Source organism: Takifugu flavidus, chromosome 16, assembly GCF_003711565.1.
Source record: "Takifugu flavidus isolate HTHZ2018 chromosome 16, ASM371156v2, whole genome shotgun sequence".
Taxonomy (NCBI): Eukaryota; Metazoa; Chordata; class Actinopteri; order Tetraodontiformes; family Tetraodontidae; genus Takifugu; species Takifugu flavidus.
This window is the reverse complement of record NC_079535.1, coordinates 2,910,518-2,928,469: the sequence shown is the minus strand read 5'-3', so window position 1 is coordinate 2,928,469 and position 17,952 is coordinate 2,910,518. Positions and strand designations below refer to the sequence as shown.

The window sequence follows — 17,952 nt, the reverse complement described above, 5'->3', positions numbered from 1 at the left end:
TTTGCTGCGGTGTGCTGGGGTGCAGGCATTAAAGCAAAGGATGCCAACAGACTCAGCAAACTCATCAAAAAGGCAGGGTCTGTTGTTGGCTGTAGACTTGATAACTTGGACGAGGTGGTGAGGGACAGGATGGTGTTGAAACTGCGGACAATCATGGACAGTCCCTCCCACCCACTCCATAACACAGTGGACAAACTGAGGAGCAGCTTCAGCAACAGACTCCTGCAGCCTCGCTGCTCTAAGGAACGGTACAGGAAGTCATTCCTGCCGTCCGCCATCAGACTATATAACTCATCCAAACCCAGCCAATAACAACAACTGTGTAATGTTCATGTTGTAATTTTATTTCTAATTTATTCTATATTATGTATATATGCTTATAATGCTTATAATATGTATATATTATATTATGTATATATTATATATATGCTTATAATATATGCTGTATATATGCTTATAACATTCTAATCTTATCTGTATTTATTTTTTCTGTCTCTTTACTCTGCATACGCTGCTACTATAATTCAATTTCCCCACGGGGATGAATAAAGTTCATCTTAATCTTAATCTTAATCTTAAGTGAGTCCTTTCCACGCATATATCTGAACTGTTAGACGAGTGAATGTTTTATGTAACGATATAAAAGCTCTTTTACCAAAAACAGTCGTACTTAAACATTTTTAAAACATTTTTTACTGGACGGTGAGGTTGTGCACTTTTAAGGCGGCGGTTTTACACCAACTACGCAGCGACGTTAAAGCAACAAACAGCTGATTGATTAACAAAGATTAGAACTACGTCCGGGGCGGGCCCTGCTTTTGATTGACAGAAATCCGGCCCAATCGCTGCCGCTGGCTCGCGGCGCTTGTAGCAGAGCGAAAATGGCGTAGAGCGAAGGGAGTGCGGAGAGGAGGACGAGGAGACTTTCTCCTCTCCGAGGTGGAGGGAACGGGGCCAGGGGCTTTGGGGGTGCCTTCTTGTAATTCTCTCTCGCCGACTCCGATCCCCACCTGTCAACAGCCCGGTAATATGTCGACTTTGACTCACATAATAGCTCCACCGTAAGAGGAAACCCACCTGGCTTTTGTTTACGAGCGGCTGCGGCTCTGATCGGAGCGGAGATGCCTCCGCATGTTTTCGGATCAACGCCAAGGTCAGTGGATCTATCTCACCTGTACGCATTTTGGTGACATATTTCACTCCCGTGATTACACGATATAATGGAATCGCGATAGCGCAATCAAGTAATTTTAAAAAAATGGGGAAAACTAGTTTGCGCACTTGAGACGGTGTGTGTTACATTCAGAAGCAGTTTTGTTCCCAAGTGTTCTGTAGCTTCTCCTTGATTCTACTCTGTGTAATCATTTCCATTCCAGGACGGGGTTTCCTGTCTTTATACCGAGGCTGCACCAAAAACCAGATCACTTCCACAGCTTTCCACCCTGGAGTCTGTGGAGGTGGAGAACCAAGAGCACAGATGACCTCTCTGGGGGTTCTGGGATGCAGGGGCCCTCCCTGCTGTCGTTGCTGGGACACTGGCCCCCTTTCCTCCGGCATCCCTCTCCAATGTCCTGGCCCGTCTCTGCAGCGGGACATCTGTTTTGAAGCACCGGGGTGATTCTACCACGCTCGCTCTCGCTGTTGTTCTGCAGCGAGCTGGCGTTGCCCCAGAGCATCCATCATTTGGGACTCTCAGCCAAACACCGTCGACCTGTTCAGAGGCTAAATGTGAACAAAGCCAGTGAAAATTCTGCACACGTTCAGTAATTCGAACAAACCGCTTCGATTTCAAAACAAAGACACAAGATACTGTAGCAACGATTATTGCCTGTGATTGAGTTCAAATCATCCTTTTTCCTTTTATTAATCTTTTTTTTTCTGCACTACCTCAACATACGTTGAACACAAGTGACAGAGCGATCAGTACAAGTGAGTAGTCGTGAGTAGTCGTTCTGTGTATATCTCGTCTCTAAGGTTTGGTTTTTGAGGCTTTTTCCAACATTTTGAGGAAATTCAAAGTGTGGTCCCTCTATGCATCTGTTCTAAAAGCAGGACATAAGATGGGTCAGAAATGACGGGCACAGACTGACTTCCTGCACACCACCATCCTCCATGTTTTGTCTTGCTTAGGCTAAACGTAGACGTCCCTTACATCCTTCTGTTAAGTTGACGCTCCTCCTGCCGAGATGGCAGTTTTTAAGCCTCCCCTCCTTCCTCCTGAGCTGACGGTGACACAGATCTTACCCGAAGGAAACCCTGGTCTCGCTTTTCCAACTTTATTTAGGGTAATGTCCCCACGATCCTTATGAAAACAACATTTACCGGGATTTGTGCAATAATTGATCCTAACTGTCATGTTGTTGACCAAACTGTACATTGTATAAACAAGTGACAAGTTGTTTGAAAGCAACAAAATCACCAATGTCTTCCATTAAGATATGTATAGACTCATGTGCATTAGCTTGTTTAGCAGGACTGTGGTGCCAACATTATAGTAGCCATGCATGACCAGTAGTGACGCTTGCTTCATCAAGTGTAATGAAACGGTTTTCTAGACTTTCTTCAGCGCCCAAGAATTCCATCCAGATTGGAGGTGATAACACTTTTATACATACAATTAGGCAAATGTCGCCCTTAAAATGTTAAATCTTGTCTCGTTTCACCAGTTTGGGCGCAGAACCAGTTGCATGATGATTAAAAAACAAGCATGGTGTAATCCTTTATTTGTATGGCTGTGTGTGCAGAGACGAGCGCTTCGTTAGAGAACTGCTCCTTAAACGGGCGCATTAAACCCCCCCCCCCCCCCAAAAAAAAAATCCCTAAAACAAATCTAAGCTGCGACAATGTCAGAAAACGTTTCGCTGAGATCACGGGATTCCATTTTCACTGATAATTCTGATCTTATCACGACTTTGTGTTTGTACATAATACCTCATAGTCCTGGGAATCAGAGCGTTATATCTATATACATATATAAATATAGACGTATTCTAATCCATAAAATTGTATTTGATTAGAGTTTTAGAAGCAATAACCTACAATAATGCATGAGTTTAGTGCCAGGGTATAGGTGTTAAGAGTCTGTAATATTGTGAAAAGGACTTCCCTCTTCTCTTCTTTGCCTACTGTAGCTCTCTGTTAGTCACTTTTTTGGTGGGGAGTCGTATATATTTGGGGTTTGAATATAGTTTCCTTCCCACAAAACCCGTAGCAACGTAGCAGCACACATCAACACTTTGACTTCCCCCGGTAGAAACACCAAAATGAGGATCTAAACCAATCGATTGGTACATGGGAGATGCTTTAGAGTTCACTTCCTGTAGCGTTCTTTTGTGCTTATTTTTGTTCCGCAACAGCCGAACTTCCTTTACAAACATGCACCGTGTAATTCTGTGGCTGCAGAGACCTGAACTGGACGGACTCGATACTTGTTTGGAAGCACTTTCTGTGTACTGACTTGCACCGTCGTCATCTCCATCTCGTCCGGAACCCTGTGTTCTTAGAAATAAAACACCCTGTAATGCTTTCTGTGGGGACTGATCACCTTTTACAAGTACACGTCTCGCGACTTGAATATATGGGTTCAAAAAATATGCATGACCTAGAATAACGAATGATTTGTATTGCATGCAATAATCCAACTTTGTAATGTGAATGAGTGTAATTAGGCTAATCAAACGTCCACGTCAGGTGTCGTGTTGGGGATGGATTTTTGAGCAACAAGCATGTTGAAGTAGCTTTGATCATCAGCTGTGGTTTTTACCGAGTAAACTGCACCAAAAATAACCTTTTAGAGGGAGACTTTTCAATATTTTGTGCTCTTGCTCTCTAATGTGACCGTGCTAACACAGTGCAGCTCACACACAACTCAACCTTTGTTCTCATGAGAAGAAACTAAATCTTAAGTAAGCTGATTAATGACATTGTTGATCAACTTTTCCATTGAGGTGATGGACTGTGTAGAAACTATGCACTCCAGAGGGAGGAAACTGGCATGCTTATTATGTGTAAGCCTCTTGTCTGGTTTTGTATTAACTGAAAAAAAAAGAATCTGTATCAGAAATTCAGCAATAAAAATGCAGCATGGTGCCAATTAAACAGCTGTGTGTTTGTGATCTGGATCTGGATGGATGAGGGGCTGTGAATAGTACCTTTGAATGTTTGAACCAAGATGCTTTCAGCTTTTAATTATTTAGGGAAACGTGTAAATGTGCCTTGATTCCGAGTTTGCTGAGACATCTGTGCACAAGCCTGGAAATAATTCCTCTAGCTTAGCATAAACTCCAGAATCAGGACTGAAAACCTACCAAATACAACTGCATATGCTTTAATTCTCTCAGAGGAAGAAAGCTCTTGCAACATTGGCTGTAATAGAGAAGAGTTTTACGAGACAGATGAATCTCCAAAAAAAAAATCCTGTTGCGGTCAAGTAAAATATAATAAAATTAAATGGAATCCATCTTCTGCAAAAAGGAATATAGAATATTAAAGTATAGTAGTATATTAAAGTGTGGCATTTACAGCGTTAAGGTAAGTGGACAGGAGTCAACTGTACCAAATTATTATGATTCCAGGATTTTGGAATATTTTGTGGTCTAAAAATGATGCAAAATTACATTATTTGCTATTATTTTATTTTTTCCCTTTTATTGTCAAAAAAGGAGCACCCACATACGGTACTTAAAATGTATTAAATGTAGCTTTATTAAGGAAAGTTAAATACAGTTGTGTGGCAAGTATAATTTTGAGGTCTCTTTCAAGGAAATGATTTGAAACAGCAAATCTAAGTGAATCCCAGGCTGCCGCCTGTGTCAGTGCCAACAGTCGTGCTATTGAGCACTGTTTAGCCCTGACAACTGACAGCTCTTGTGAGCGTTTCTGAAGTTAACAGAAAAATCAGTTAAACCTCAAGAGTTAAAAATGGAGTTGAGGCTCTGAGATGTGAGCTTCTCATTGAGACAGAGTTCATTCTAGCGTGCGCCGCCCTGTTCATGAGGCGTCTGCAGCAACTGACGCAGGTTCACAGATGTAGGAATGAAATGAAACATGATTCCTAAAAATGGAACAAACTCACAGAAATGACTAACTGGGGAAGACCTGGCCCCTGACCATGGAGCCAGTTGGTGCATACGTCACTTTTTGTTTTTGCGGGTTTTGATCCTGCTGACAAGTCTGCTCTCACTGAACGCCAACTGATCCAAGAATTCCCTAAACTCCTGTTTCACCTGCAGCAAAAGGAAAAGAAACAGACTTCTCAGCCAAACAAGAGAAGGAAACAGCAAAACTATAGACAGAACCTAGAAGGAATAAAGATTTTCTGTCACTTTAAAAATGCCAAACAGGGACAGCTGCATGACAGCAGAGTGGGTTGTCATGGATGTTTCATTAGCCAGACGATGAAAAATAACATATTCAGTGACACTTCAAGAGATTATTATTAATCGCACAATGAAACACTGGAGTCATACAAATAATTATGGCCCTTGAAGGTGTGAATTAGATTTGGCTGTCTCACCTCTTCCATGTCCTTTGTCACAGCCTTCAGACTAAACTGCAACGCAGACGCCATCACCATTGAGCTGCTCTTGAGGACGTAACTGCAAAACCAGGAAAAATGATCTGAATCACCAAATGAAACACAAATGTAAATATCCACAAAACTAAATTATGTAAGATCTACTGTAAAAATAAAAAAAACAGGAGAAAATGGCTGTAGCTGCACCATTAGACAACAATAACACAGCTACTGTTTATGTCGGCCTCTCCAGGCGGCTGCAGAGGCCATTAAGTCAGTGTTCTTGCTGAATACGTTGGGAGACGCAGCGGAACTTACCAACTAATGTTTGCTTTTTTGAGGAGGAAGAGAGAGCGTAGCGTGCTCAGACAGGGTGGAGCGGAGTGAATCACCTTCCCCACAGACGAGCAGCAGCAACCACATTTTAGAGGACTGTAGATGCTGAAAGGGGCACATTCAGAACACATTTAACACTTTTGCTCCTGAGGGCATCAGATTCCCATCCCAGTTTGCCAACATTGAGGATCTTCACATAGCACATAGATTAATAATAATGCAAGACTAAAGTTACCAGTTTCTGTTCTGACCCAATAAGAAGTCAAAGCTGTTTATTTTAACCCACCAATTTGCCATTTCCCCCTCTTCCTGTGGCTGCGTCACTGGATCACAGACAACTACATCACCGGTTACCTCTGCAGGGGACAAACAGTGGGTCAGTGTTGGGTTATAAACTAGGAATAGAAGCTTCATAACTCTCAGATTCCAAGAACCAAGCAAAATACACAAAATAGAACACCAAAATGAGATTTCACAAACATTGTACAGTTAGAGGTGCAGCCCATCACAACAAAAATAATCATGTCACAACCCCTTGATACGACCATTAACTTAACTTACTTAGACAGATTATTGAGTCCAAATATTTGGTCTCCCCACAAATGTCGACAGAGTCTCCCAACACGGTGTGACAGTGTTGACAGTGCAGAGTCAGCAGACGCTGGGTCACTTCTCTCGCTTTCATATTGCTGGCACTTTTAATTAAGATACTTCTATTAAATTCCATGTTCATGTAAGAGTCGGTGTTGCGGAGGCTAAATTTGGAAATTACTTGTCCCGCCAGGGAGTTTGAATGACGAACGGTCTACTAGCGAGATAGTTCTTCTTCTGTTTATTGGAGCTGATTAAAATGAGCAGACGCGACGCGCTACCGCCACCATGTGGCCAAGTGACTGAGGCGCTGACATAGTATAGATGAGCAAGCTTCAAAATAGAAACGAAGTTTGCATCGAGCAATCGCATCAACTCCACAATCAGTCGATGCCGATATCAAAATATTAAACCGGTAGTGTAGTTTTGACCGAATTATTGTGTTTTGAGCAACATGGCGAAGAGATGGCCGCTATACCTATCCATACCATACATTTTCCATAGGTGATGTCTGGGGGTTCTCGCAAATATTCGCGAAGAACCACCCAAATCTATTAAATATTCTTCTAGGAATAAATATCGCACGGAGGAACTGTTTAACCCATCTTCGACCCGATTGGCTGAGGGACACATCCGGTTCCGCAGCAGCCAATCAAAACGCTCCTTTTACTCTGTTTTGAATCAGGAGAATTTCAACCGTCCGGCGGCTTTTGTCACACGGTGGGACTACGAGCTTATCCGCTGACTTAAATGAAATCAGTCCAGCAAGCGTCAAATATGGATTTTGACTCCATGAAATACGCAGAGTTACGAAGTCTTGCTAAGGAACTCGGACTTAAAGCCAACAAGAAGGTAATATAATTACAATTTATTCGAATAGAAATGTGACAACGTGACGTTCAATGAAGTAAAGTGTGCTTGATATAACCCTCACAAACCTGGGGTTCTTGTTTGAAAACAGGCCCATGAGCTCCTTGAAGCGATCAAGCAGCATTATCAGCAGGAGGCAGAGGAAAGTCAGGTAAAATGAGCCTGGTCGGTGATGCTCGTCGACCATTCATCCTGTATTTACTAACGTGTGATTTCCAGCTGCAAGAAAAGGAAGCCGCTGATGTCCTAGAAGACGAAAACGCGAGCAGTGCTCAGAAAAGCACAGAAACCTCTAGCAAGGAAGAGATTTTCAACCCTCCCGTGTTTGTGAACACACGTCGGGGTAAAGCAAACGGTACCAAGAGGAAGATCTCTGATACTTCGATGGCGAACGAGTGCAATGTTCACGGTCCTCCTGCTTCTGCAGAGGTATTGGACGCGTCTCTGCGTAAATTCGGCTTCACCCAACCCTTCAAGGAATGAAGACATGATTTTTCTCTTAGGTTGGCACTGAGGAGGCCGTGTCTGCTGCGTCCTGTGGTGCCAGACGTGGAAAAAAAAGAAGGGTGTCCTCAGCCAAGGACCCAGAAACTGTGTCCACTGGCAGCCACCAGCAGCCTGAAATCGGGGATGAATTGGCTGTCATTGCTGATACTGGTCAGTTTATGGCTTTCACAAACATATACCACCAGAATCCGATCGTTGGAAGGTTGCTGTTTTACTTGCATGTGTTTAAATATCTGTGCCGTCTTAATCTTTTAATCTAGCTCCAGAAAAAGAATCAAAAATTGCTAAAGCTGGCAAAATTCCTCGTCTCCAAAAGAAAATGGGCACTCCCAGTACGTATCCCTCATTACTTACCAACGCCCCAGTCTTGCTGAAACTTTCAGGCTGTTTTCCCGTTAATGTTACGGAGATTATAATGTAAATATTTCTCTTTTATAGACTTCAAGAAACTCCACGAAGCGCATTTTAACAAGATGGAATCCATTGACTCGTACTTCCAACGGAAGACCAAAAATCTGGAGACTTACAGAGGTTCTGCGAAAGATTCAAAAGTAAAGCTTAATTAACATCTTTCAGGAAGAATGAGTTGTCATAAATAAATCTACTCTGAAGCTGATTTTCCTGTTTTTCTTCTCAGAAACCCTCAGAGAAGACCAAACCCCAGCAGCCTAAATGTCAAGAGGCAAGTACCAAAAAATGATGAAACGAATAGTAGCAGAGATCATTTTGAACCGTTTAGAGACAGCAATGCAATGGTTTCCTCCCTTTCATTTAAAAATAAAACGACAGCATGTTAAGATAAAACACAGCATCCTCTAATTCAGGAATGATGTAAAAGTGATGACCTGTTTGTATTTTTCTCTGCAGAGAGCAACTCGTGCCTCCCTGATCAGCCCAGCCCCCAACAGGAGAGCAGCTGAGGAGAAACGCAGAAACACGATGCTGTCGGCCACTAAAGCCCCCCCGAAGCCTGCAGGGAAGGAAGACGCAGCATTCAGGCCTTCCGTCCTTTCCATCCGCAGAATCAACGTGCGGTGAGTCGACCTTTTCTTTTCTGCAGGGCTTCTTGTGTGACATTACCCATATAACACATGATTTTGTTGGTTTGCAGTTTCACTGAAGCTACGCATGATAACGGGAGCAAAAGGTCCATGGTGAAGACGCCAGCGCGCATGTCCTCCTGTGTGGCCTCCAGCACCCCCGCTGATAAAGGAAAGGCTAACAGTGTCAAAACTGCAGTTCTTTCTGCCACAAAAACTCCAGGTGCCTTTTTTACTTTTCTCCAGACATTGATAGAAAGACACGCATGAAATATTAAGATGGTCTTCTTCCACTGAATACAAAGGGCCGTTTGTTTTCACTGGAAACACCAGCAACATCACCACCCCCGGGGCACAGAAGCCCAAGTTCGATCTGAAGGCCAGTCTGTCTCGTCCTCTCACTTACAAACCTCATACAGGTACAAATACAGATATTAATCTTCCTGCCAAGGTGAAATGGCCAATATTGCGACCAAAGAATCTCTAAAATTGTGCCTTTTTTCTTTTAAGGTAAACTGAAACCATTTGGAGACGTTAAAGAGAACACAACAGCAAATAAGTCACTGGTTTCAGTCAGCTCGCATCAGAAAAACTACAAACAGCATCAAACCAAAACAAGGTTTGTCCAAAACTTGGAAAAAGTCGACGCTGAATCCCCCGACACTGTTGATCTGTCATGGTTGTTTGTGTGTTTGTTTAGGGAGGACCGCAGAGCTAAACAGATGCAGGACAGGAAGCAGAAGAAGGAGAGTGCGCTCGGAGCGCGGCGAGGCCTGGCCATGATGTAACAATGTGGAGATGTTTGTACAGCCTGTTTGTCCAGTGTAAATATTTTATGACTGTTTTCCATTTCTTAGTTGTAGTAGATGCTCTCAAGCTTTTATAATTGTGCTTGAGTTTAAAAACTTTATAGCCATGATGCTTCTAATGTTATCGTGTAGGAAATCAGTGTCTTGTTAATGAAATATTTGTCTTTGCAATATCTGTTTAAAAGTTGTACTTTAAAGTTTGATATGTTTTTCAAGTATGTTTTTATTTTTAACTTTTCGAGCAGCTGATAAAGACATCGATGCAAAGTATTTCTGTTTGGGGCTCCATTTTTAATGACTCACGTGGTATTTAGTCCATTTCAACTGGTGTGAAAAGTTTTTCTCCTACAGAAATCAAGCCTGCACATCTTGATATAAAGTACTTCTGACTGTCACCGCAGGACGCTGAGAGCTTTGTTCTACATCATCCTGTAAAGCCTCATGGAAATGCATCTTTACACCTCAGGGTTTCTCTTGTAAGATTCATAAGCGCACTGCTCCGTGTGTGCGTAATCCCTGCAGACTCCGATGAAATCGATCTCCAGTTGGAAAGGGCCGTCGGCTTTATCCCCCAGGGTAAATCCAACAGTGTTGACCTGGAAAATAGGAAAGGTTACGAGGTTAACCAAACCTGTGGCATTGAATGATGTCAGTGTGACGCGTCTTTACTCCACCTTGTCCAGCCAGAGCGGATGCTGACTATCTTGCACCCTCCCGCAACTTGAGAGGAAGAACTTGGAGAATGGTATCTGTAAAACAGGCAGGTAACGGCTGAGGAGCGACAGTTGGTGCATGTTGGTTTTTCTCAGATGTGTTGAGCTAACCTTGATCTCCTGCCAGTAGGGCCCGCCTCTGGTGTACATGAAATAACAATAGATGTCGTTTTTCTGGTGAGAGAAGTAGGTTTCCGTCCCAATGTTGATCATCCATGGGCGGCCATCGCCACGCACGCGCAAATGCAGTGTGTTGAATGAGGACCAGTCGTAGTGCTTTTTTCTATTGAAAAAACTCTGGGAGACAAAGGATTTGTGTTTAATTTTGGACCATAGACAAACATCTGAATTCTAACAGGTGAACAAAAAGCCTGTTAAAAGTGAAGAGGCGACTCTGCAGACTAACCTGCGGTTGCTTCGAGCGCATGGTGCAGTAGCCGCTGTAGCGGGTTTCTCCGTCTCTCGGAGGAGTGGAGTCCAGGTTTCCGGACAGAAAACAGGCCTGCCCATTTTTACCCATCCTCAGATTAATCTCGCTTTTGCCTCCGATCTCAAGATCCGAGGACAGGATCCACTGCTCCAGGCTCTCCGGACCCTTGAATTCCCATATGACTCGGTTCTGTTCCAACATGTGTTCAAGGATAGGTTTCCCCTCTGGACCCACCCAGGGGTCAGAAAGCTCCTTTTTTATCAGCATGATGTTATTTTTTAATCCTTCCAAACCCCTGGAGAAGTCAAAGTCGATTTTCTGCCATGGAAACCTATTGTCTATCGGTTCTCCTGGTCGTCTGTATTCTCTAGTCATAGCTCTTCGGGGAACGGCGAGAGAGGGGATGGAGGGGAGGACAGCCTGCTGGTGGCGCTGGATGGAGTTCAGAAGCCTCCCAGAAGGGAGACGTGTGAGTTTTGTCAGGGACATTTCAGCAACGATGTGGAGGTTTCAGTCCTGTGATAAAGGAATAAAAAACATTCTCTAAATAAATGTAATAAATAATAATAATAAATTCTCTGAATTGTTCAGTGCAATTATTAATGGCTCTGGTGGTACAACGAAATCACGCACAAAACGAGTTGAGATTACAAGCCGCACTCGGAATGCAGATAATGTCATAGTAAATAACGTTTCAAGTGGGGTAATCTGCATGTACTTACTCTGCTCATGTTGAACCAAATAGATGGCTGATTCATGTCAATGACTTAAATTCTTATTTTGGATGATTTGAACTGAATCGTGAAAGAGGACATTTCGACGGTGTTAATGCACTCATTCACAGATCCAAGGTTGTCCGGAAACACGAGAGAGGCACGTCGGAAGTAGTGCTGCATTCATGCTCATCCAGGAAATCTAAGTTTACCTATTAAAGAACAGTAGTATGTAGCGGAAATATAAAAATAACTGTGGACCATGAACGCACCTTGAGTGCACCAAAGATTGCTGTCCTGACTGACGCACTAAGAATTGGTGTTTAGTCCTGAAGCTTTGGTGTCTTTGATTGTGATTTAATTTTTTGGTCAAACACTGTGACTACCATAGGTTAAATACAAACAAAAAGTGCGTCTTATTTGTGAGTGTAAAGACATAATAAGCACGGCTGTAAATAACGTAACACAAGCGCGCATGCGCAGTCTGCTATTGTGTGGTTGACTGCAGAGGAAAGAGAGCTAGCTAGCAGCAACAGTTAGCCGCAAACATTTAGACGACACAGAGGTAGCTGTTAGGTTAGCTGCGCGGCTAATTATGGTGAATGTAAAGAAACGAAAAGGTCGAGTCGTGATTGACTCTGATTCCGAAGACAGTGCAAGCGATGATAATCTAGATCAGGTAGGAGCAGATTTTTACATTGCAGTGTTCTAATTGACCAACCTTTAAATTGTAAACAGTTGAAGATTAAGCTAGCGAATGCTAAGCCCACTGCGTTCGCCTCGCTTGAACAAGCTTAGAGTGGGCCTGTCTTATTTACACTACCTGCTACTTTTCACCTCACCTACACATCATTGTCAAAGTAAAATTATTTTGCCACTTTAATAAAATCTTTCCCAATGATATCCCATTTTGAAAGGCGAATCTGCAAAGCATTGCTTTAGCATGAGCTCCCTAGATGTGCTAACGTTAAGGTTACATATGCAGAGTAGGAGAACTCAACGTTTACGCTCCGAAAATCCCTCGACAGAGGCCTTTCGTGGGTTCGCAAGCACAAAGAACGGGACATCGGATGTGCATTATGCAGCAATTTCTTGCTAGATGTTTTTGCACCCAGACCTAGCGGGGCAACACTTGATTTAGCTTGAATATTATCCCCTGAATGACGTCATAGGCGCGGAGCTGAAGCTCTATTTCGGTGTTGTTGTCAAACAAGCACTGGCAAGTTTACTGAAGTGCTTTCCTCCCTGACAAGAGAGAAAGTGGTTTAAACGTGCTGCTGCAGTGAATGGTTTCACCGTTAACCTTTAGTAATTATTAAAAAAAATCTAGTTGAATCAATACAACAATCAGTAAAACGAGCAGACACCCGTGTGCATTCTTCTCACAGTTTTGATATTTACCTAGTACGCTACATTTAATTTATACCTCACATTCATGCAGGTGGTAGACTCATTGAACTGTTTGGAAGCATGATCTTTTGTTTATGCATAAATTTACGCCTTCCTCCAGATTACAAATGTTTTTACAGCTCATGTAATCATTCTGGGCATGTAACCTGGTTATATTTTATATTCCTGTCGCATGACTAGGTGCTCTTTCTTCCTATTTCTTGATTTTAGGAGCTCTTGTCTCTGGCAAAGAGGAAAAGGGTTGATGCAGGAGAGCAGGATGAACCTGTCAGCAAACCTGCAGCTTCTACAGACTCCGAGACATCCGACAGTGATGATGAGGTATAACTCGGGTCTTTGAGAAATCACAAAATCATAATCACTATGTATTACTATTTCAGTTTCTTCATTATTTTCATTTAATGAGCTATACTGAGTGTTCCTCTTTCCTGTCTAGTGGACTGTTGGTGGTACCAAAGGTAAAAAGAAGGTCAAGCCGGGGAAAGGGTCTGAGAAGAAGAACGCAACAAAGAAGAAAGTGAACAAAGCAACAGCGTCTGGCAGCTCAGATGGGGACAGCTCAGCAGAGAGCTCAGCACCAGAGGAGGGTATGTATCCAGCTTCTGAGCAGTTGGCCTTAAAGAATCAGCCCACTTTAATTTGGAAATTATTTTGATGGCTGAGAATATTCACTGCGCTATTTTATGGATGAGAGTTTTATGTTGCGGGGACTCGCCATCTTTTATCCTAGTAGGGCTCTGTAGCAGATAATTTGCCATCTGCCATAGTGAGATCACCTTCAGCTCGTCCTTTCTAATGTGTCATTTCAGTATTTTAATGGAATGTGAGTATTTTCACATCTGTCCAATTCATCAGTGTGTGCCATTAAATTGCCCTTCATCTTCAGGTGAGGTGTCGGATTCTGAGAGCAACAGCTCCTCGTCCAGCTCCGACTCGGACTCCTCCGAGGACGAGGTCTTTAAGGACGGTTACGACGACGATCTGATGGGAGACGCAGAGGACAGAGCTCGGCTGGAGCAGATGACAGAGAAGGAAAGAGAGCAAGAACTTTTCAACAGAATTGAGAAGAGAGAGGTTCTCAAAAGACGGTGAGTGTTGATGATTAGAGGGGAGATCTAGTTTAACTCTTCCTGTGTGTGTAGAATTATAGAACCTCCGCTGTTGTTTGAATAGAAGGTTGTTTGTTTTGGCAGATTCGAGATTAAGAAGAAGCTGAAGACGGCAAAGAAGAAGGAAAAAGAGGAGAAGAAAAGGAAGCAAGAGGAAGAACAAGAGAAAAGGAAACTCTCTCAGGTTCAAGACACGCAAGTGGTGAGTGTGAGGATATTTTAAACATGGAGGGACGAACGAGGATGTTGCAGCCTTCAACATTTCATTACACACTCTCTCTTTCTGTTTACAGGTCATGTCGCACAACAAGGAACGACGGTCCAAGCGTGATGAGAAACTCGACAAGAAATCCCAGGCCATGGAGGAGCTAAAGGCTGAGCGAGAGAAAAAGAAAAACAAAACAGGTCGGTGTGTTTTCCACCCATTTTTGATGGGCTCCGCGCACAAAAGCTGATGCCTCCTCTCTTCGGCGAGCAGCAGAACTTCTGGCCAAACGTCAGCCGCTGAAAACCAGTGAGGTTTACTCCGACGATGAAGAGGAAGAGGAGGAAGATGACGACAAGTCCTCCGTCAAAAGCGACCGGAGCTCCCGTTCGTCCTCGTTTGATGATGATGAGTACGTTTCGTGCCACTTTCATGACGTCACACATCGCCGTGAGTTATCGATTAAGCCGTGCTGGTGTTCTTCCTACAGAAAAGAAGAGACGGCGCCGAAGTCACAGCCCGTCTCGTTACCGGAAGAGCTCAATAGAATTCGTCTGTCCAGACACAAGCTGGAACGCTGGTGCCACATGCCCTTCTTTGCTAAGACTGTGACTGGCTGCTTCGTGAGGATAGGGATTGGGAACAGCAGCAGTAAACCAGTTTATAGGGTAAGTCTTCGCTCAGCGTGAACCTTTATTCTATTACAGAAGCCAAAGTCCACTCTGTGCTCCCTGTCACTGAGATTTGACATGATAAAGTTGCACAGTGGTGATGACGGTGAAGTGACCCATCTTACTTTTTTCACGTCATCAGGTTGCTGAAATTGTCGATGTGGTGGAGACGGCGAAGGTTTACCAGCTGGGGTCGACGCGGACAAACAAGGGATTACAGTTAAGGTGGGTGTTAGAAATCCCATCATTAAAGAACTTTTTCCTCACTTTCCTGTGTCTTATGGCGAATGTGCGCGTGCGTTTTTCCTCAGGCACGGCGGCGACACACGGGTGTTCCGGCTCGAGTTTGTATCTAATCAGGAATTCGCAGAGAGCGAGTTCATTAAGTGGAAAGAGGCGGTAAGTGTGTTTTAGTGATGTGTAATACGAGAAGTGTCATAGAAATGTGCGTTAAAGATCAGGTCTGTTATCTTTAGATGATGGTTGCCAGCATGCAAGTTCCCACTCTTGACGAAATCACCAAAAAGGAGCAGACCATTAAAGAGGCTCTCAACTATAAATTTAATGACAAAGACATTGAGGACGTGAGTCTGTTTACCAGGATGTTGTTGGATCACTTTTTGGTTGTTGATGAGGAGAAACATTTATTTTGTGACTTCATCAACTGCAGATCGTAAAAGAAAAAGACAGATTCAGGAAAGCGCCACCAAATTACGCTATGAAGAAAACACAGTTGCTGAAGGATAAGGTAACGTGGGATGGCTCCGGGTGTCTGCAGCAGCTCTTCACGTGGTGTCTGTCGGTTTTATCGACCATTTTCTTCTGTTGGGGTGAAGGCTATGGCAGAAGAGAGCGGTGACGGTGATCGAGTGAAGGTGATCCAGGATGAGCTGAACGAGCTGGAGGAGAGGGCGGAAGCACTCGACAGACAGAGGACCAAGAACATCTCTGCCATCAGGTACCAAAGCTGCACTCACACATGTTATTAAAGGCTCTCTGAGCTTGTCTCCTGACTTCAGCTGCTGTAAATAAAAGCATCACAGCCCAGAAAACACCTATGACCATAAATCACGATGAAACTCTTTCTAATTGTTTGGTTTTTTCTTCATGCAGCTACATCAATCAGAGGAACAGAAGCTGGAACATTGTTGAATCTGAGAAAGCTCTTGTAGTGAGTGTGAAATATCCCCTTTCTAAGATATGTTTAATGCACCTCAGCAGCTGGATCATAAGAGTTGTTTGCTTTTTCCACAGGCTGAAGGCCAGAATGCCAAAAACCAACAAATGGACCCTTTTACACGAAGACAGTGCAAACCCACCATGGTGTCTAATGTAAGATTTGTAAAATGGCTTATAACCCTTTCAAAAATCATAAATACAATCACAAATACTGCAGAAATTAACCTAATATCTCATGTTGGTGTTCAGGCCAGAGATCCGTCAGTCCACGCAGCTATTCTCGCTCACTTGAACCAGAAATACGGATCTGGGTCAGGAGCAGATCCGTCAAGTCCAGAGAACAACAAAGTGGTGAGGAGAACAAACACTAAGAGATACAAAGTTTCCACCTGTATATTTGTATATTTGATCTTTGTTGTGTTTATTTCCACCCAGACAAACGCTAAAGAAAAGGATGTCCCTAAGCCAACCACTGACCTCTCCGAGGACTTATTTAAAGTCCACGACTTTGACGTAAAGATCGACCTACAGGTTCCCAGTGCAGGTGACGATTCTCCCAGTTTGTTTAGAACGTTCTATAAGACGAAGCTGATGGTGAACGTGAACAGTGACACGTCCTTCTGTTTGTGCAGAGGCCAAGTCTCTGTCTGTCAGTTCAAACGCTCTGCCGGTGAAAGACGGCGCCCCTCGACGGTCCCTCAACTTGGAAGACTACAAGAAAAGGAGGGGCCTGATCTGATGCATCTACGCTCTCTTCCAGAATCCACACCACATGTGCGACTGAGAGAGAGAAAGAGAGCGCGTGTGTGTGTGCGCGTGTGTGTGTGCGCGTGCGTGTGTGTGTGCGTGTGTGTGAGAGCGAGAGGCCAACTCCCAGAGGAGTGTGAATGTCAATAAAACGGACTGTTGATCTGCACACAGAGGAAATACTTATTGAGCAGCAAATCATTATTCTCCCAGGATTTTTCTCAGTAGAACGTGTCCAGATGGAATTGTTATTTTTTTGTTATTTTTGTGTATTCATACACAAACTCACACTGAGTTGTGTTTTTTTTATGCAGTTATCTCCCTCCCAATTTGGATCCCATTTTTTTGATTTCTGAGAGGATCCGTATGGAACCTTACCTTGAAGGACGCTCTTTTAGAACATACAGTTCGCTGAGACATATTTGTGTCTGGACTGGAAATTTATGGAGCTGACCAGCTTTTCTTCAGCAATTTCCTACTGTAAATCCACCACAAATTTGTGATCCTTTGTTCTTGCTGTCCATCCTTTTTTTTAAGATCTTTCTCTGATTATAGGCGATCACCATATCTGACTCTAACATGTCGCTGGCTTTCTGTGACAAATGTATAAGTCTCTTTTTGAGACGTTGGAACAAAGCAGTCTAAGAGGAATCATTTTCTATGGCAACCCTGGTTCTAAAAGTGATGCTTTGTTTCTGTTATATATTGGTTTATTATTAATGGGATAGATCTCTACTTGAATCCCTGAGTGGATTTTATGTGTTATTGTGTCCATAGTCAGTTCCTGTATTGATGTGGCATGCCATGTAAATATGCATTTTGGAGTGAGTGCAGGGAAAAATAAAGAGGCACTGTTTCATAACATGTCTGGCTGGTTATGTTTATACAGGAAATTCAGATAAGCACAAGATCCGGAAGCTCAGTTGCTGCCACAGCCTTGTGGCAAAAAGGTCTTGAACCCAAACTTTGGGCCTTAAGTTGTGGAGGTTGCGGTTACACCACTTGTTTTCTCCCCATTTTTACCTACTAGGTTGTTCAGTCTGGTTCTCAGATACAAAAATATCAGAGGATCTGGTGTGTTTGTAAATGTGACCAATATTAAATGCC

The 17,952-nt window shown here is 43.3% G+C and overlaps 4 protein-coding genes and 1 long non-coding RNA gene across 5 annotated transcripts; 3 read left to right on the top strand and 2 right to left on the bottom strand.

The window, feature by feature from the left end:
- The first annotated feature begins 775 nt into the window (after positions 1-775).
- LOC130539939 (uncharacterized) lies at positions 776-4,098 on the top strand. The gene is made up of 2 exons (XR_008954242.1): positions 776-1,153; positions 1,377-4,098. It is a non-coding gene; the product is annotated as an uncharacterized LOC130539939 (long non-coding RNA).
- A 588-nt stretch (positions 4,099-4,686) lies between these two features.
- oip5 (opa interacting protein 5) lies at positions 4,687-6,690 on the bottom strand. Its single transcript, XM_057058702.1, has 5 exons — positions 6,413-6,690; positions 6,138-6,207; positions 5,834-5,956; positions 5,516-5,597; positions 4,687-5,225 (listed from the first exon to the last, which is right to left on the bottom strand). Exons 1-5 carry the CDS (start codon positions 6,582-6,584, stop codon positions 5,133-5,135), a joined length of 540 nt encoding a protein of 179 aa, XP_056914682.1. The 5' UTR covers positions 6,585-6,690; the 3' UTR covers positions 4,687-5,132.
- Positions 6,691-7,126: 436 nt separating this feature from the next.
- Positions 7,127-9,938, top strand: nusap1 (nucleolar and spindle associated protein 1). The gene is made up of 12 exons (XM_057058635.1): positions 7,127-7,294; positions 7,404-7,463; positions 7,532-7,741; positions 7,816-7,969; positions 8,080-8,151; positions 8,258-8,370; positions 8,457-8,505; positions 8,691-8,853; positions 8,931-9,082; positions 9,165-9,278; positions 9,370-9,478; positions 9,560-9,938. The coding sequence occupies exons 1-12, from the start codon at positions 7,193-7,195 to the stop codon at positions 9,645-9,647; spliced, it is 1,386 nt and encodes a 461-aa protein (XP_056914615.1). The 5' UTR covers positions 7,127-7,192; the 3' UTR covers positions 9,648-9,938.
- ndufaf1 (NADH:ubiquinone oxidoreductase complex assembly factor 1) lies at positions 9,939-11,692 on the bottom strand. Its single transcript, XM_057058674.1, has 5 exons — positions 11,534-11,692; positions 10,788-11,327; positions 10,493-10,678; positions 10,343-10,417; positions 9,939-10,264 (listed from the first exon to the last, which is right to left on the bottom strand). Exons 2-5 carry the CDS (start codon positions 11,298-11,300, stop codon positions 10,124-10,126), a joined length of 915 nt encoding a protein of 304 aa, XP_056914654.1. The 5' UTR covers positions 11,301-11,327; positions 11,534-11,692; the 3' UTR covers positions 9,939-10,123.
- Positions 11,693-12,001: 309 nt separating this feature from the next.
- On the top strand, positions 12,002-17,707 carry rtf1 (RTF1 homolog, Paf1/RNA polymerase II complex component). The gene is made up of 18 exons (XM_057058601.1): positions 12,002-12,203; positions 13,145-13,255; positions 13,371-13,521; positions 13,821-14,022; positions 14,128-14,245; positions 14,337-14,448; positions 14,522-14,660; positions 14,739-14,916; positions 15,062-15,144; positions 15,231-15,318; positions 15,396-15,503; positions 15,590-15,667; positions 15,756-15,877; positions 16,033-16,090; positions 16,174-16,251; positions 16,348-16,449; positions 16,534-16,642; positions 16,731-17,707. The coding sequence occupies exons 1-18, from the start codon at positions 12,120-12,122 to the stop codon at positions 16,835-16,837; spliced, it is 2,028 nt and encodes a 675-aa protein (XP_056914581.1). The 5' UTR covers positions 12,002-12,119; the 3' UTR covers positions 16,838-17,707.
- The last annotated feature ends 245 nt before the right edge of the window (positions 17,708-17,952 follow it).

What these genes read in the sequence shown, in the direction of transcription:
- oip5 (XM_057058702.1), bottom strand. Translation starts at nt 6,584, where the DNA reads ATGAACATGGAATTTAATAGAAGTATCTTAATTAAAAGTGCCAGCAAT. An exon ending in GGACTCAATAATCTGTCTAA is followed by an intron (nt 6,208 to 6,412) that starts GTAAGTTAAGTT and finishes TGTCCCCTGCAG; the next exon opens with AGGTAACCGGTGATGTAGTT. An exon ending in TGACAAAGGACATGGAAGAG is followed by an intron (nt 5,226 to 5,515) that starts GTGAGACAGCCA and finishes CTTTTGCTGCAG; the next exon opens with GTGAAACAGGAGTTTAGGGA.
- nusap1 (XM_057058635.1), top strand. Translation starts at nt 7,193, where the DNA reads ATGAAATCAGTCCAGCAAGCGTCAAATATGGATTTTGACTCCATGAAA. An exon ending in GTCCTCCTGCTTCTGCAGAG is followed by an intron (nt 7,742 to 7,815) that starts GTATTGGACGCG and finishes TTTTTCTCTTAG; the next exon opens with GTTGGCACTGAGGAGGCCGT. An exon ending in CAGCATCAAACCAAAACAAG is followed by an intron (nt 9,479 to 9,559) that starts GTTTGTCCAAAA and finishes GTGTTTGTTTAG; the next exon opens with GGAGGACCGCAGAGCTAAAC.
- ndufaf1 (XM_057058674.1), bottom strand. Translation starts at nt 11,300, where the DNA reads ATGTCCCTGACAAAACTCACACGTCTCCCTTCTGGGAGGCTTCTGAAC. An exon ending in TGCGCTCGAAGCAACCGCAG is followed by an intron (nt 10,679 to 10,787) that starts GTTAGTCTGCAG and finishes TTTGTCTCCCAG; the next exon opens with AGTTTTTTCAATAGAAAAAA. An exon ending in CCTACTGGCAGGAGATCAAG is followed by an intron (nt 10,418 to 10,492) that starts GTTAGCTCAACA and finishes CCTGTTTTACAG; the next exon opens with ATACCATTCTCCAAGTTCTT.
- rtf1 (XM_057058601.1), top strand. Translation starts at nt 12,120, where the DNA reads ATGGTGAATGTAAAGAAACGAAAAGGTCGAGTCGTGATTGACTCTGAT. An exon ending in AGAGAGGTTCTCAAAAGACG is followed by an intron (nt 14,023 to 14,127) that starts GTGAGTGTTGAT and finishes TTGTTTTGGCAG; the next exon opens with ATTCGAGATTAAGAAGAAGC. An exon ending in ATGACAAAGACATTGAGGAC is followed by an intron (nt 15,504 to 15,589) that starts GTGAGTCTGTTT and finishes CATCAACTGCAG; the next exon opens with ATCGTAAAAGAAAAAGACAG.